The sequence below is a fragment of the Pecten maximus genome, chromosome 19 (genome assembly GCF_902652985.1).
Source record: "Pecten maximus chromosome 19, xPecMax1.1, whole genome shotgun sequence".
Classification (NCBI taxonomy): Eukaryota; Metazoa; Mollusca; class Bivalvia; order Pectinida; family Pectinidae; genus Pecten; species Pecten maximus.
The window spans coordinates 26,303,889-26,318,177 of NC_047033.1; the positions used below are offsets into that span (position 1 = coordinate 26,303,889).

The 14,289-nt window shown below is 38.5% G+C and overlaps 2 protein-coding genes across 4 annotated transcripts in view; one reads left to right on the forward strand and one right to left on the reverse strand.

Annotated features, from left to right (window-relative positions):
- Positions 1-8,398, forward strand: part of LOC117317374 (prolow-density lipoprotein receptor-related protein 1-like) — a 29,513-nt gene extending 21,115 nt beyond the window's left edge. Inside the window, exons 6-9 of one of the 3 annotated variants that reach the window (XR_004530188.1) lie at positions 4,206-4,377; positions 5,409-5,508; positions 5,968-6,730; positions 7,021-8,398. Coding sequence is in view for 1 of the 3 variants with exons in the window: in XM_033872180.1 (XP_033728071.1) it covers positions 4,206-4,377; positions 5,409-5,508; positions 5,968-6,092 (397 nt within the window). In the remaining 2 variants the exon portion in view is untranslated. Of the gene's footprint in view, positions 1-4,205; positions 4,378-5,408; positions 5,509-5,967 lie in introns of all 3 variants that reach the window. The other 2 variants (XR_004530189.1, XM_033872180.1) reach the window with 2 other exon arrangements.
- A 1,230-nt stretch (positions 8,399-9,628) lies between these two features.
- Positions 9,629-14,289, reverse strand: part of LOC117317373 (rab3 GTPase-activating protein catalytic subunit-like) — a 39,274-nt gene continuing 34,613 nt past the window's right edge. The window contains 3 exon segments of the mRNA XM_033872179.1: positions 9,629-12,426; positions 13,234-13,452; positions 13,912-14,012. Of these exon segments, the coding sequence (XP_033728070.1) occupies positions 12,199-12,426; positions 13,234-13,452; positions 13,912-14,012 (548 nt within the window). The 3' untranslated portion in view covers positions 9,629-12,198.

Consider the following 14,289-nt stretch of genomic DNA (forward strand, 5'->3'; position numbering starts at 1 on the left):
AAGACAGGGTCGGAGGTCATTTTCTTATTCATTGTATATTGAATATGTGGCGATATTAATTCTAGTTTATTAAAGGTCAAAGGTAACGTCACTACAATGCGGGTTGATGTTGTATGACGTTTCAGGGCTACGTGTATAGATACATTGGCTTTGGCAATTGGGGTCTGTACCATAGCATTAAGGTGTTTAACGATGAGACTGTTGTGAAGCTTATAAAAGAAAGAAAATTCTGTTGGGTCGAAGATTAGTATAAATGCGATTTAATGTAACGTAACCTTGATGTATCCAGTGCTTACCGCCAAGGTCAATATCAAAGTAAACATCAAACTTCAATTAGAATTCATTCGAGTTGTCAAACGCTTAAGATTCTGTTCCACGTATCCACAGTGAAATAGTACCATAAAGCGGAAATGACGTCAACGAGCTGTATCCCGACACGTTATACCTTAACTTGACATTTTTACCAGCAGGGTAAATACCTGTGTACAGCACTATTCCTGACGAGAGTTACCCTGCTGTGTCCCGATGGACTGGCATTAACAGCCTTCCCCGGTAATATAGTATCTCTCACAGCTAATGTTCCGTTCCTCTCTCGTGTTTCCATCAATCGTGCATCAGACTCTAACGTTAAAAGTTTGGGGTATTGGCAAACTTCTCAGACACATAAAAAGGCTGTGTAACAAATCAAATACACACCTTGTAAATTACTTAATGACGTAATCCCGGGGCGAGTCTGGGACGTTTTCTGACGTAATCCAGTGTGAGTCTGGGGCGTTTTCTGACATAATCCAGTGTGAGTCTTGGACGTTTTCTGACATAATCCGAGGCGAGTCTGGGGCGTTTTCTGACATAATCCGAGGCGAGTCTGGGGCGTTTTCTGACATAATCCAGTGTGAGTCTGGGGCGTTTTCTGACATAATCCAGTGTGAGTCTGGGGCGTTTTCTGACATAATCCGAGGCGAGTCTAGGGCGTTTTCTGACATAATCCGAGGCGAGTCTGGGGCGTTTTCTGACATAATCCAGTGTGAGTCTGGGGCGTTTTCTGACATAATCCAGTGTGAGTCTGGGACGTTTTCTGACATAATCCAGGGCGAGTCTGGGGCGTTTTCTGACGTAATCCAGTGTGAGTCTGGGACGTTTTCTGACATAATCCAGGGCGAGTCTGGGGCGTTTTCTGACATAATCCGAGGCGAGTCTGGGACGTTTTCTGACATAATCCAGGGCGAGTCTGGGACGTTTTCTGACATAATCCAGTGTGAATCTGGGACGTTTTCTGACATAATCCAGTGTGAATCTGGGACGTTTTCTGATTTAGTTTTTGGTTTAGTATTGTTTAACGTCCTATCAACAGCTATGGTCATTCATGCATGCGTTAGGTGTTGAGCGCGCGGGTGTTTTGGGAGGCTGCGATATGTTTGTGTTTGTCTCCATATGATCGACTTTATAGTGCTACCTCACTTAAGTATACTGCCGCAGACATCCAACAGGACACCCCACCCGGTCATATTATCCTGACAACAGGTAAACCAGTCGTCCCGCTCTCAAAATTCAGAGCATTAGCAGGAGTAGCAACTACTTTTTTTGAAAACGCCTCCGCTATGTCTCGGTCAGGGGCAGAACCCAAAGTCGTAATCCAGAACTTGGAGTCTTGGGAGTTTCCTGACGTAATGCAGGGCGAGTCTGGCGTTTACTGGCGTAAGTCTAGGAGAATCTAGGGGCGTTTTCTGACGTAATCCAGGCGGAATCTAGAGGCGTTTCCTGGCGTAAGCCTGGGCGAGTCTAGAGGGATTTTCGAACGTAATCCAGGGTGAGGCTGCGGCGTTTTCGGACTTATTCCAAGGTGAGGCTGGGGCGTTTTCGGACGTAATCCAGGGTGAGGCTGGGTCGTTTTCGGACGTAAGCCAAGGTGAGGCTGGGGTGTTTTCGGACGTAATCCAGGCCGAATCCTGAAAGTACGGGCTAACGTTTGTGGCTTTTAGCTTTACGTTTTACATGTACGAGCTGCTGTACATGTTGCACGCACCTGTACCATCAAACATCACGCTGTGTTTTGTATTTTTGCTCTGTCTGGTATGTACAAATTGAAAGTAGCACACATCTTCCTTGATGGGCAAAAACACCTCTTGGTTTTATTCAGTGATTCTGACAACAACCCTGGTGTCGGCCGTGTTGTTCCGTAACCCTGATACCGTCTGTAGTGTGTACCGGATAAAAAGGTGTCCTAACTAAATGTATGTTTCAGAAATCAGACATTTATGCGCTTAGGCAAATACCATATTCCTTGTGGGAAGCACACCACGTGCGATTTGAAGTTGTTGCACACATTTTAAGAATAGCTTAGTGTGTACATCATTCTAACAATGGATACCGTATATGCACATCCATGGAATTTAAACACGTGGTTTGAAGAATCCGAAGAATGTGTACCACAGGTTTTGTGGATTTTGACCTTTCCAGTTTTGGACGGTTTAGAGTAAAAATGGCACCCCGTAACCCGTTCTACTTTCAACTTTATATTTTTCATTATCTTAACAAAAATATGATGTGCAGTGAAAGCATATGTTCAAGAATTTAAAACAGTTGATCTTGCAAAGATTACGTAATATTTTGATATTTCGAAGTTAATCAGCTCTGAAAACTAAAATACACCTTAGGTTCAAATAGATCCGACTGTAACTAATGCTCAGGTCCGTGTGTTTCATAGCGATATGTGTCGGGTTTTTTTACTGCTTCCTCTTGCGATATGTAGTTCGGTAGATAATGGTTTACTGTGAATGTTTTTACTTTGACGATTTAAGGAGAGGTGCCGTCTTGGCGGTCATTTAATGACCAATTTACCCGATATGTCACGTTACATGTACAACGACATTGTCACATCACCACTATGTTTGTCAAGTTGAGAGAATCATGTAACGACTTTTAGCCAAACCCTTCCTCGCGGGCCACACACTCAACTCAAAATACCCACGATGGAGCAGTGTCTAGAGATGCATTAGGTTGTTAAGAGTTGAAGAGAGAAGACGAAGAATTACAGACCTCAAATTCTCTACGCATTCTGTAGTCGCTTCTACAAAACGACGTGACGGGTACACCGGAATCCCTGCTGAAACGACACATATGAATTATTCGAATTTGACTTATATACCTTTACTTACCACTCAGGAACGTATGGTCGTGTCGATTTTGATAGATAAATTTAACAGAATTACAAAACCCATTAAAAATGTTATTTGGGCGCCAGATACTTTAACAGAATTACAAAACCAATTAAAAATGTTATTTGGGCGACAGATACTTTAACAGAATTACAAAACCAATTAAAAATGTTATTTGGGCGCCAGATACTTTAACAGAATTACAAAACCAATTAAAAATGTTATTCGGGCGACCGATACTTTAACAGAATTACAAAACCAATTAAAATATTTTTCAGGCGACAGATACTTTAACAGAATTACAAAACCCATTAAAAATGTTTTTCAGGCGACAGATACTTTAACAGAATTACAAAACCAATTAAAAATGTTTTTGGGCGACAGATACTTTAACAGAATTACAAAACCAATTAAAAATGTTATTTGGGCGACAGATACTTTAACAGAATTACAAAACCAATTAAAAATGTTATTCGGGCGACAGATACTTTAACAGAATTACAAAACCAATTAAAAATGTTATTTGGGCGACAGATACTTTAACAGAATTACAAAACCAATTAAAAATGTTATTTGGGCGACAGATAATTTTAATGGCTATATTGTTATTTAATTGATAATTCCGAAACTTCTGTTTTACTCTCTGTGTATATTGCTATTGTTAATCCGTTATTGGTTGGTCATCCATTACGTACATACAAAATATCACTTTCAGAAAGAGGGGCCGCGATATATTAGTCGGTTAGAGCGCTGGTCATGTAGCCTCGCCGGGGCGAAGGTCTGAGGGGCGTGGTTCGACGCTCCCTACCTGTGTCGGTTTGTGTTTGAAATCTGAGAAACGGGTCGGTCTGTGGTGTTGTGGTTGTGTCTTTAGGCAGTACACTTTACCCTAATTACACAGGATACCATACGACGGGCCTCCCGTATGTTGTTCACTGAGGTAGTCACCAACTACTACAAGTAAACCCCGCCTCAAAATGACTCTGGCTGTTTACGGGGCGATAAATCAAGTAAATAAACAAACAGTGTGACCTTTATTTTTATTAACAGGTCGGAGTCCGTGCAGACGGTCAGTTATGATGGCGCCTCATTCCGGGTCATAGTGAAGAGTAGGTTCCGAAATGGACTACAGAACCACAATTTCCTCACCGAACCCAGAAGTGTAGCAATTTTTGGGAAGAATGCATTCTGGTCAGATCGAGCCACTCAGTCCGTCGTCAAGGTTCGGGACACATAATATATATTACTACTTTCTCGTCAGTCAAAGGAATGAGTCTAACAAAATATGATAACTTAGTACTTTGTCAAATAAAATTGCTAAAAGGTACCTAATGAATGGGATGAATGGGGATATAGATCGTCTACAGACTACAGTATAATCTGTAAAGGGAGAAAAATCCACCAAAATCTACAGAATATAATAGAAACATAAAAGTCCAGTATGTCTAAAGGGAGATAAATCCACCAAAAAGTACAATACCTTGGTATATTATAGGGAGATAATTCCACCAGAAAATACAATATAAAATATGTAAAGGGAGATAATCCACAAAAAATACTGTATCATATGTAAAGGGAGATAAATTGGCCAAAAAATACAATATAATATGGAAAGGGAGATCATTCCACCAAAAGTAACAGTATAATATGCAAAGGGATATTAATCCACCTAAAAGTATCCTCTATTAATGTACAGTATAATAAGGGATATTAATTCACAACAAATTACAGTATAATTTGTAAAGGGAGATAAATCAAACAAAAATACTGTATCATATGTAAAGGGAGATAAATCAACCAAAAAATACAACAATTTGTAAAGGGAGATAATCCTTCCAAAAAGTACAGCATGAAATATGTAAAAGGAGATAAATCTGCAAAATGTAGTGGCAAAATATTGTTATTTTATATGTTACTTAGTCAAGCAAAGAATTGACACTAGATAGTGATAGTGCCACCTAGTGAGTAATAAAAGTTGTCCCCCTGACTACGCTTATAGGAGACACACAATTATTTTTATGACAATGAAGTGTTATAGGCATAAGACAGTTTTATGTATGATTGCATCTATCTGAAGTACATTTGATATCCAAAACTGGCTGAAATTAAGAGGTTTCAATTTATCTTCTCCAATATACTTAAAATCAATTTATGCCAATTGAGATTCTTAATAAACAGTTGTATGATTCAAAGTTAAAGTTATCTGTGAGTCTCCTGTACAATCCTTTGTTTTTGTTTTGATTTTATTCACAGGCAAGAAAAGATGGCAGTTCTAAGGTAAAGTTACTGAAGACACTGACAGCTTCGCCTCCACTAGACTTAAAAGTCTTCCACGCCCTCATACAGCCCTCAGGTAAGAGTAGGCCTCAGGTAAGAGCAGGCCTCACATTAGAATATATCATTAATCAATACAGGTAAATGTGAATCTTCTACACTCTAACTTTGAAGAACCATTGGACAGACTGGTAGGTCCTCCTTACCAATTTTCAGTTTCCATGAACATTATGAATCTAAGGCTTAAGGCTACCAGACCCAATTTGTATCTAAAGAAATGTCCAACTACAATCTTTTACTAGTGTATCATTCCTAAGAGACAATTTAGGTTTAGTAAGTTCTGGGAAATTGTTCTCCAGAATTGATGAGAAATGTCTCGCCCATACCTTTGTTACAGTGCCGTGGCGGTTAGCTATTTGATACTGAAACTTTGGCCAAGACTTCCTCAGTTTCAATTTGAAAATATACTTTTAATGTTACATTTTAAGGATGTGATTGTGACTGTATACTGTATACAAGAGATGCTGTTTTATTGTAGGGACACCAAGGTACCAGATCAAACTGATGGCTACCTCCTCCAGTGACGTTCATCGGTCCAGATATACAGTAGTGATGACAGCAGCCATACTGACTCTAACTGTAATGATAGCCATGTTTAGTTGATATCAATCTCTATAGAACATTTAGTCTGAAATCTTAAATAATGGGCTATCTAATTCATCTAAAGAATATAACAGAAACCAGGCTCAGGTATGGTGAATCATGGACATTATTACTAGGTGCTAACACCCAGGATGTGTATAACTAGGTGCTAACACCCTGGACATGTATTACGTGGTACTAACACCCCGGACATGTATTACATGGTACTAACACCCAGGATGTGTATTACTAGGTGCTAACACCCAGGACATGTATTACGTGGTACTAACACCCCAGACATGTATTATGTGGTGCTAACACCCCGGACATGTATTATGTGGTGCTAACACTCAGGACATGTATTATGTGGTGCTAACACCCTGGACATGTATTACGTGGTGCTAACACCCAGGATGTGTATTATGTGGTGCTAACACCCTGGACATGTATTACGTGGTACTAACACCCCGGACATGTATTACATGGTACTAACACCCAGGATGTGTATTACTAGGTGCTAACACCCAGGACATGTATTACGTGGTACTAACACCCCAGACATGTATTATGTGGTGCTAACACCCCGGACATGTATTATGTGGTGCTAACACTCAGGACATGTATTATGTGGTGCTAACACCCTGGACATGTATTACGTGGTGCTAACACCTTGGACAAGTATTATGTGGTGCTAACACCCTGGACAAGTATTATGTGGTGCTAACACCCTGGACATGTATTACGTGGTGCTAACACCTTGGACAAGTATTATGTGGTACTAACACCCCGGACATGTATTATGTGGTGCTAACACCCTGGACATGTATTACGTGGTACTAACACCCTGGACATGTATTATGTGGTGCTAACACCCTGGACATGTATTACGTGGTACTAACACCCTGGACATGTATTACTAGGTGCTAAAACCCAGGACATGTATTACTAGGTGCTAACACCCAGGATGTGTATTATGTGGTGCTAACACCCTGGACATGTATTACTAGGTGCTAACACCCAGGATGTGTATTATGTGGTGCTAACACCCTGGACATGTATTACGTGGTACTAACACCCAGGACATGTATTACTAGGTGCTAACACCCTGGACATGTATTACTAGGTGCTAACACCCAGGATGTGTATTACTAGGTGCTAACACCTTGGACATGTATTACGTGGTACTAACACCCCGGACATGTATTACGTGGTACTAACACGCTGGATGTGTATTACTAGGTGCTAACACCCAGGATGTGTATTACTAGGTGCTAACACCCAGGATGTGTATTACTAGGTGCTAACACCCAGGATGTGTATTACTAGGTGCTAACACCCAGGATGTGTATTATGTGGTGCTAACACCCTGGACATGTATTACGTGGTACTAACACCCTGGACATGTATTATGTGGTGCTTACACCTAGGATGTGTATTACTAGGTGCTAACACCCTGGATGTGTATTACTAGGTGCTAACACATAGGATGTGTATTACTAGGTGCTAACACCTAGGATGTGTATTACTAGGTGCTAACACCCTGGACATGTATTATGTGGTGCTAACACCTAGGATGTGTATTACTAGGTGCTAACACCTAGGATGTGTATTATGAGGTGCTAACACCCAGGATGTGTATTACTAGGTGCTAACACCTAGGATGTGTATTACTAGGTGCTAACACCTAGGATGTGTATTATGAGGTGCTAATATACTCAGGACGTGTATTATACCATGCTAACACCTTAGACATGTATTACATGGTGCTAACACCCTTGATGTCTATTACATGGAGATGATTTTTAATAACATCCTGGATATGCTTTCATAGTGTTATATTTACCATTGTATGGCACTGCCACTATATAACCCTACCAATTCAGTTGCGAGTTCACCAGCTTATGAACTGCCAATTTCAAAAAAAAATCGCACGACAAATAAAAAATCGCAGATGGTAAATATAAGCATTGAACGGCTTTCAGTTGGCATTCATAGTCAATATGAATGCCAACTGAAAGCTGTTCAATGTTAAATGTAACAGAACAGAATGAATTCCAAATGTGTACTCAGCTCGGATTTTAAAATACAACAGCCTATTAGGGAATCAATACTGAAATTAAAACATTCTCTTCTCAGCAGAAATTGAAAAATTTGTCATGGACAGGAAAAGTTTATTATAATGTATATTTGTCTATCAACAGATAAGATTTTACATTTAATTTATTATATAGATAATGATAAGTATATAATGTTGTTTATGATTATTTCAATTAATATATGTAGATTCATACTTTTTGACAATAAAGTATATGAGTTTGTGTTGAAAACAGTTTCTTGTTATCTATATCATCGAACAGAGAATTTCTCAAAACTAGACTGTCACCAGGACAGGACTAAATCCCTTCTCCTTAACCTACCCGTGTTGGTTTGTTTCTCGGGTAGAAGCAGGTCGGTTGCTGTGGTCGTGCCCTTGGGCAAGACACTTTACCCTAATTTCTCTGGATGGCATGCAATGGGCCTACCATATCATTATGTTGTTCAGTGAGGTGGTCACCAACTACTACGAGACCCCACCTCAAAATGACTCTTGCTGTTCTTGTGGCAAGAAACACAGCAAACAAACCTGATTCCCACACCAACCCAAACACTGGTTAAGATAAAAAGGTACAAAATTTAAAAGATTCTGACTATAGGTAAAGGGACATAATTCGATCAAAATGGTTTAACTAAAAAAAAACTTTGGTGTATGCTGACACTGTACTCAGTGAAGTTTCAAAAAGTTTGGATGAAAACATTCTGGACTGATATGATAGCTAGATAAAAGACATCAACTCAATTGTACAACTTCAGTGTGCGATGGCTACATCAGTCATGCTTTACAAAATCTGGATAGAAACTGAAAGTGTTGCCCAGATAAGATTCTGTATACAATCATAATTAAAGGGGCATAACTGCATTTAAAATATGTGGATTTTGATGAAAACTGTCAGAATTTGGTTCAGAAAAGATCTTGACACATACAGATTGACAACCTGTTTCATGTAACCCCACCCCCCTCCCCGGGGACTTCATTGTGGTGGTAAATCAAGTTCACTTAGTGCACCAAATAATATTTGATTATCAGAATATCATCATAATCTATATACTGTGACCGTCTACTGTCTTAAATCTGCCTACCGACCTTAAATTACCTGTAAGATAGTCTGAGATAGGCTGGTGACCAAGATTGGTAATTATCATTTTACTCGGGGCCTATATTCATTAAACAATACTCTTACTCAAATATACATTTCTTCGTCAGGCTCAAATATTTTGAGTGATAAATCTGATATTTGGAGGAATTTTTGAGAGACTTCAAGTTACATATTATTTACAATGTTTAGATTTTTCTTTTAAAATAATGTTTCATGATTTAAATGAGTTATAGATTTCGTGTTGGAGTGTGGAATGTTTTCATTAATATGGGCCCTGCTGGTTACAATATCAACATGGTTAAGATGATGAAAAGAGTTACTAGCCAGTTAAAGCTGTGATGTTTTACAAACAACAAAATATTCTTTACATTTATCAATTATTTAATTTTAAATACATGCAGTTCTGTAGTCATGGTTATGATAATTTTATCTAAAATTAGGCAGAAAAAGTGAGTCTGGGTTGCGAACAGTAGAAACAAAATCAATTTCAATAGTTCTAAATAGTGTTAAAATCCAGTAACTGTTAAATGTTGAAATCAAAAAGTTTTACACAATAATTAAGCGCTGCATATATATGAATAAATAAGCTGTTAATGAAAAAAACATAACAAAGCTAGAAAAAAGCAGGTAAATACATGTATAGCACATGTAAATCAGAAATACACATATATGCTGTAAGTCAAACAAAAATTCAATAAAAGCCCAAAATATGTCAAAATTTGACAAAAAAAAAAAAAAAAGAAAAGAAAAAAAAAACGACAAAAAAAACCCAAACCAATTATTATTTGTTTTTAATATTTAATTTGACTTTGACATTGATTTTTGTCCCGGAAAGAACCAAATGAATTTTTAAGGACAACAGTCATGTCCTATCACTGCTAATGAGTGCATGACAAAAACATTTTGTGGAGGAAAGGTTACAGATTATGCTGCAGGTCAGTTTTGCCAGGAACATAAAAATAAATTTAAGATGGATGCGAGAGTCACAGTTACTGTAACTAGGGTTTATCATTAAAGGAAAACTGTCCACAGTTTGATAGTTATACCAGCCAACAGATTCTTTAAAGAAGAAGTTGGTGATGGACTACATAGTATGGAAGCATTAATTGCTACATACCTGACCTAAACCTCAAAATTCTTACCATAATTGTAACAATAAGTTTTAATGTATAAATTAAGTTTAAAACAAAAATAAATCAGATACAATTTTCATCATGGTGAACTCATGAGAACATTTTAATTTTCTCCTATAACATCAGGAAAAATCCTGAAAAATCTATTACAACAACATATCATTAATGACAATGAATTATAACACCATGTTTTTCTACAAAGAAGTCCTCTCCTTCATTTTTGCAGAATCATCAATTTTAAAATAGTAACATGTTTCTAAAACTGGCATGGTTAACAAATATGATCTCCCCAAACTTAAATTCTAAACATTTAAATTAGGGAAGGGGGTTTATTTGAGGATAAATATGGTACTAAACTTTTAAATCAGGGAAGGAGGCTTTCATTTTTACTGTGGTTTGCAGATTTCGAACAAAATGAGAATTTTGGAATGAATTTTTTTGTAATTCAATATGCCATGAACACAATTTCAAAATCCTTTTTATCACAAAACCAACAGCTATGCATCAGAAATTAATACCGTATACATTTAAATGAAAAGTTTATCAATTATTTGTTTGGAAACAGCTACCTACTACCATCCCTTCCTTATCTGTATACCGGTAATAATGACATCTGGGCTGTATTAGAGAAGTGTCCTCATAAGTAATTGTACTCATTTATAGGCACGACAGGAACACATGTGTCTATGTCAGGGATTCACCCGACCTCAAGAGCAACCACAACGATTGGAAGGTTTGACCTTGGGATATATTCTTGATGATCTGGTGTCCTGTTCTTGTTGAGAAAAGTGGGTACAGCGTGAACAGCCTCCGATGTGAAGCTGATATTGCATTTATAAATCAAAATATTCTTCATACTTGTATGCTGCAGCCTGGAATGACATTTGATCACTCAAACTGAATGAAAATGACATCCAACCTAAGACAGTAAGAACCGACGAATTAAGACGACACTCGACCACAGACTGTGGGAACCGATGACTTAAGTTGACACTCAATCACAGATTGTGGGAACCGATGACTTAAGACGACACTCGATCACGACTGTAGAAGACGATGACCTAAGACGACACTCGATCACAGACTGTAGAAGATGATGACTTCAGACGACACTCGATCACAGACTGTAGAAGACAATGACCTAAGACGACACTCGATCACAGACTGTAGAAGATGATGACTTCAGACGACACTCGATCACAGACTGTAGAAGACAATGACCTAAGACGACACTCGATCACGACTGTAGAAGATGATGACTTCAGACGACACTCGATCATGACTGTAGAAGACGATGACCTAAGACGACACTCGATCACAGACTGTAGAAGATGATGACTTCAGACGACACTCGATCACGACTGTAGAAGACGATGACCTAAGACGACGTTCGATCAGACATTAAGAACCGATGACTTCAGACGACACTTGGTTACGGGCTGTTGAAACCAATGACTTAAGATGACATGGAAGCTGTTCGTGTTCTAAGATATCTGACGATGACATGAAAGCTGTTCATGTCCCAAGATATCTGATGATGACATGGAAGCTGTTCGTGTTCTAAGATATCTGATGATGACATGGAAGCTGTTTGTGTCCCAAGATATCTGATGATGACATGGAAGCTGTTCGTGTTCTAAGATATCTGATGATGACATGGAAGCTGTTTGTGTCCTAAGATATCTGACGATGACATGGAAGCTGTTTGTGTCCTAAGATATCTGATGATGACATGGAAGCTGTTCCTGTCCTAAGATATCTGACCAATTTTGGGTTTTAATGTTGAGGTAAAATTTGACGTCACTGGAAGGTTGTATCAGTTGAGAAGGCTCCAGCTAAGTGGAACTCGTGGCCCTCCATAATGTTACAGTACAGTCTATGTGGCAGTGACTTAGAGTAAGCAGCAGGTCGGGGACAAAATGTGCGAAGGATGTACTCCCTCCCGACAGGACGAGGGAATGCTGACAAACTGCTCATATGACCATCCTCCTCTTTCTCCTCATTATCATCCACAACCATGTTGATTTCCTGTCAAAATACAACAGTGACATTCACGAACATGTTGATTTCCTGTCAAAATACAACAAAGTGACATTCGCAAACATGTTGATTTCTTGTCAAAATACAACAAAGTGACATTCGCAAACACGTCAATTTCCTGTCAAAATACAACAAAGTGACATTCACGAACACGTTGATTTCTTGTCAAAATACAACAAAGTGACATTCGCAAACACATCAATTTCCTGTCAAAATACAACAAAGTGACATTCACGAACATGTCAATTTCCTGTCAAAATACAACAAAGTGACATTCACGAACATGTTGTTTTCCTGTCAAAATACAACACAGTGACATTCACGAACATGTTGTTTTCCTGTCAAAATACAACACAGTGACATTCACAAACATGTTGATTGCCTGTCAAAATACAACAAAGTGACATTCACAAACATGTTGATTGCCTGTCAAAATACAACAGTGACATTCACGAACATGTTGATTGCCTGTCAAAATACAACAGTGACATTCACGAACATGTTGATTGCCTGTCAAAATACAACAAAGTGACATTCACGAACATGTCAATTTCCTGTCAAAATACAACAAAGTGACATTCCCGTCAATACAAAGTTACTCCATTCATACCCATTTCTCTTTGGCCACTTCATTTTTTCCTCAAAGCTTGCTAGACATATTATGATATAACAGGACTGATTTTAAACTGAATGCATATTTGACGATTTACAACAACCCTGACATGCTTACATATTTCATGCTTGAACAGCTGTAAGATTTAGTTTTCGGTATCAACATCTTTAGGAGTTACCCACCTTTTGAGCAGCTATAAATAACTTGTGTATACAGGATCCGGCCGGGCCGTAGGGTCCACCGCGGACAGCCACCTCCTGGTGATGTAAAAGCTCGCTGACAAACTGCTCCATCTCCTTCTCAGCATTTTTGTGATCCAGGAGATCCTTGGTGAACTTGGACTTAAGTGATTTGGCCCGGGCTATCATGGTCTCCGCAAGGTTGATGTACCTCACCAGATCCTGAGGCAGATACATAATGAGTTAACGTAATTCTATTACAGCATCGATATATCTGACCACAGAAATCTCATCTCGTTATTGCCTCAGGTAGAGATATAATGATGTACCGTAAATATCTACATCATCATGCCAGCCACAGAAATCTCATCTGACTATTGCCTTAGGCAGAGATATAATGATTTACCGTAAATATCTACATCATCAGCCACAGAAATCTCACCTCCTCATCACCAGAGGCAGAGATTTAATGACTTACCATTAATTTCTATGTCATCAGCCACAGAAATTTTATCTCACTAATGCCTTAGGCAGAGATTCAATGATTTACCGTAAATATCTACATCATCAGCAACAGAAATCTCATCTCACCAGGTCCTGAGGCAGATCAGCTATATGAGAAATAGTTATATTTTAAGACATAAACATAAGAAAATATCATTTTATATCAGATTAACTGACCTCATATTTCTTGATATCCTGATGAGCCGCTCGGGTAACCTTGGATGCACGACTGATCAGGTTGTCCAAGACATCTTTTAATTTAGGGATATCAGAATCCTCTGAAAGAACATTAATTCAAACCAAAATGAAGCATCAAACACATTTTAAACTTTAACACTGAAATTTTAAATTTTAAATTTTTATAAACAAACACAACATTTCACAAAGATGCTAAATAATGTCTGTAAACTTTATTTATTTCACAATAATTACGAAACAAGTTATATAACTTATATAATCACGCTTGTTGGCCCGGATGGAAGCACGCGAGGGGTCTTACTTGTGGGAGGAAACCGGAGTACCTGGGGGAAAACCCATGTGGTAGGGCAGGTGACC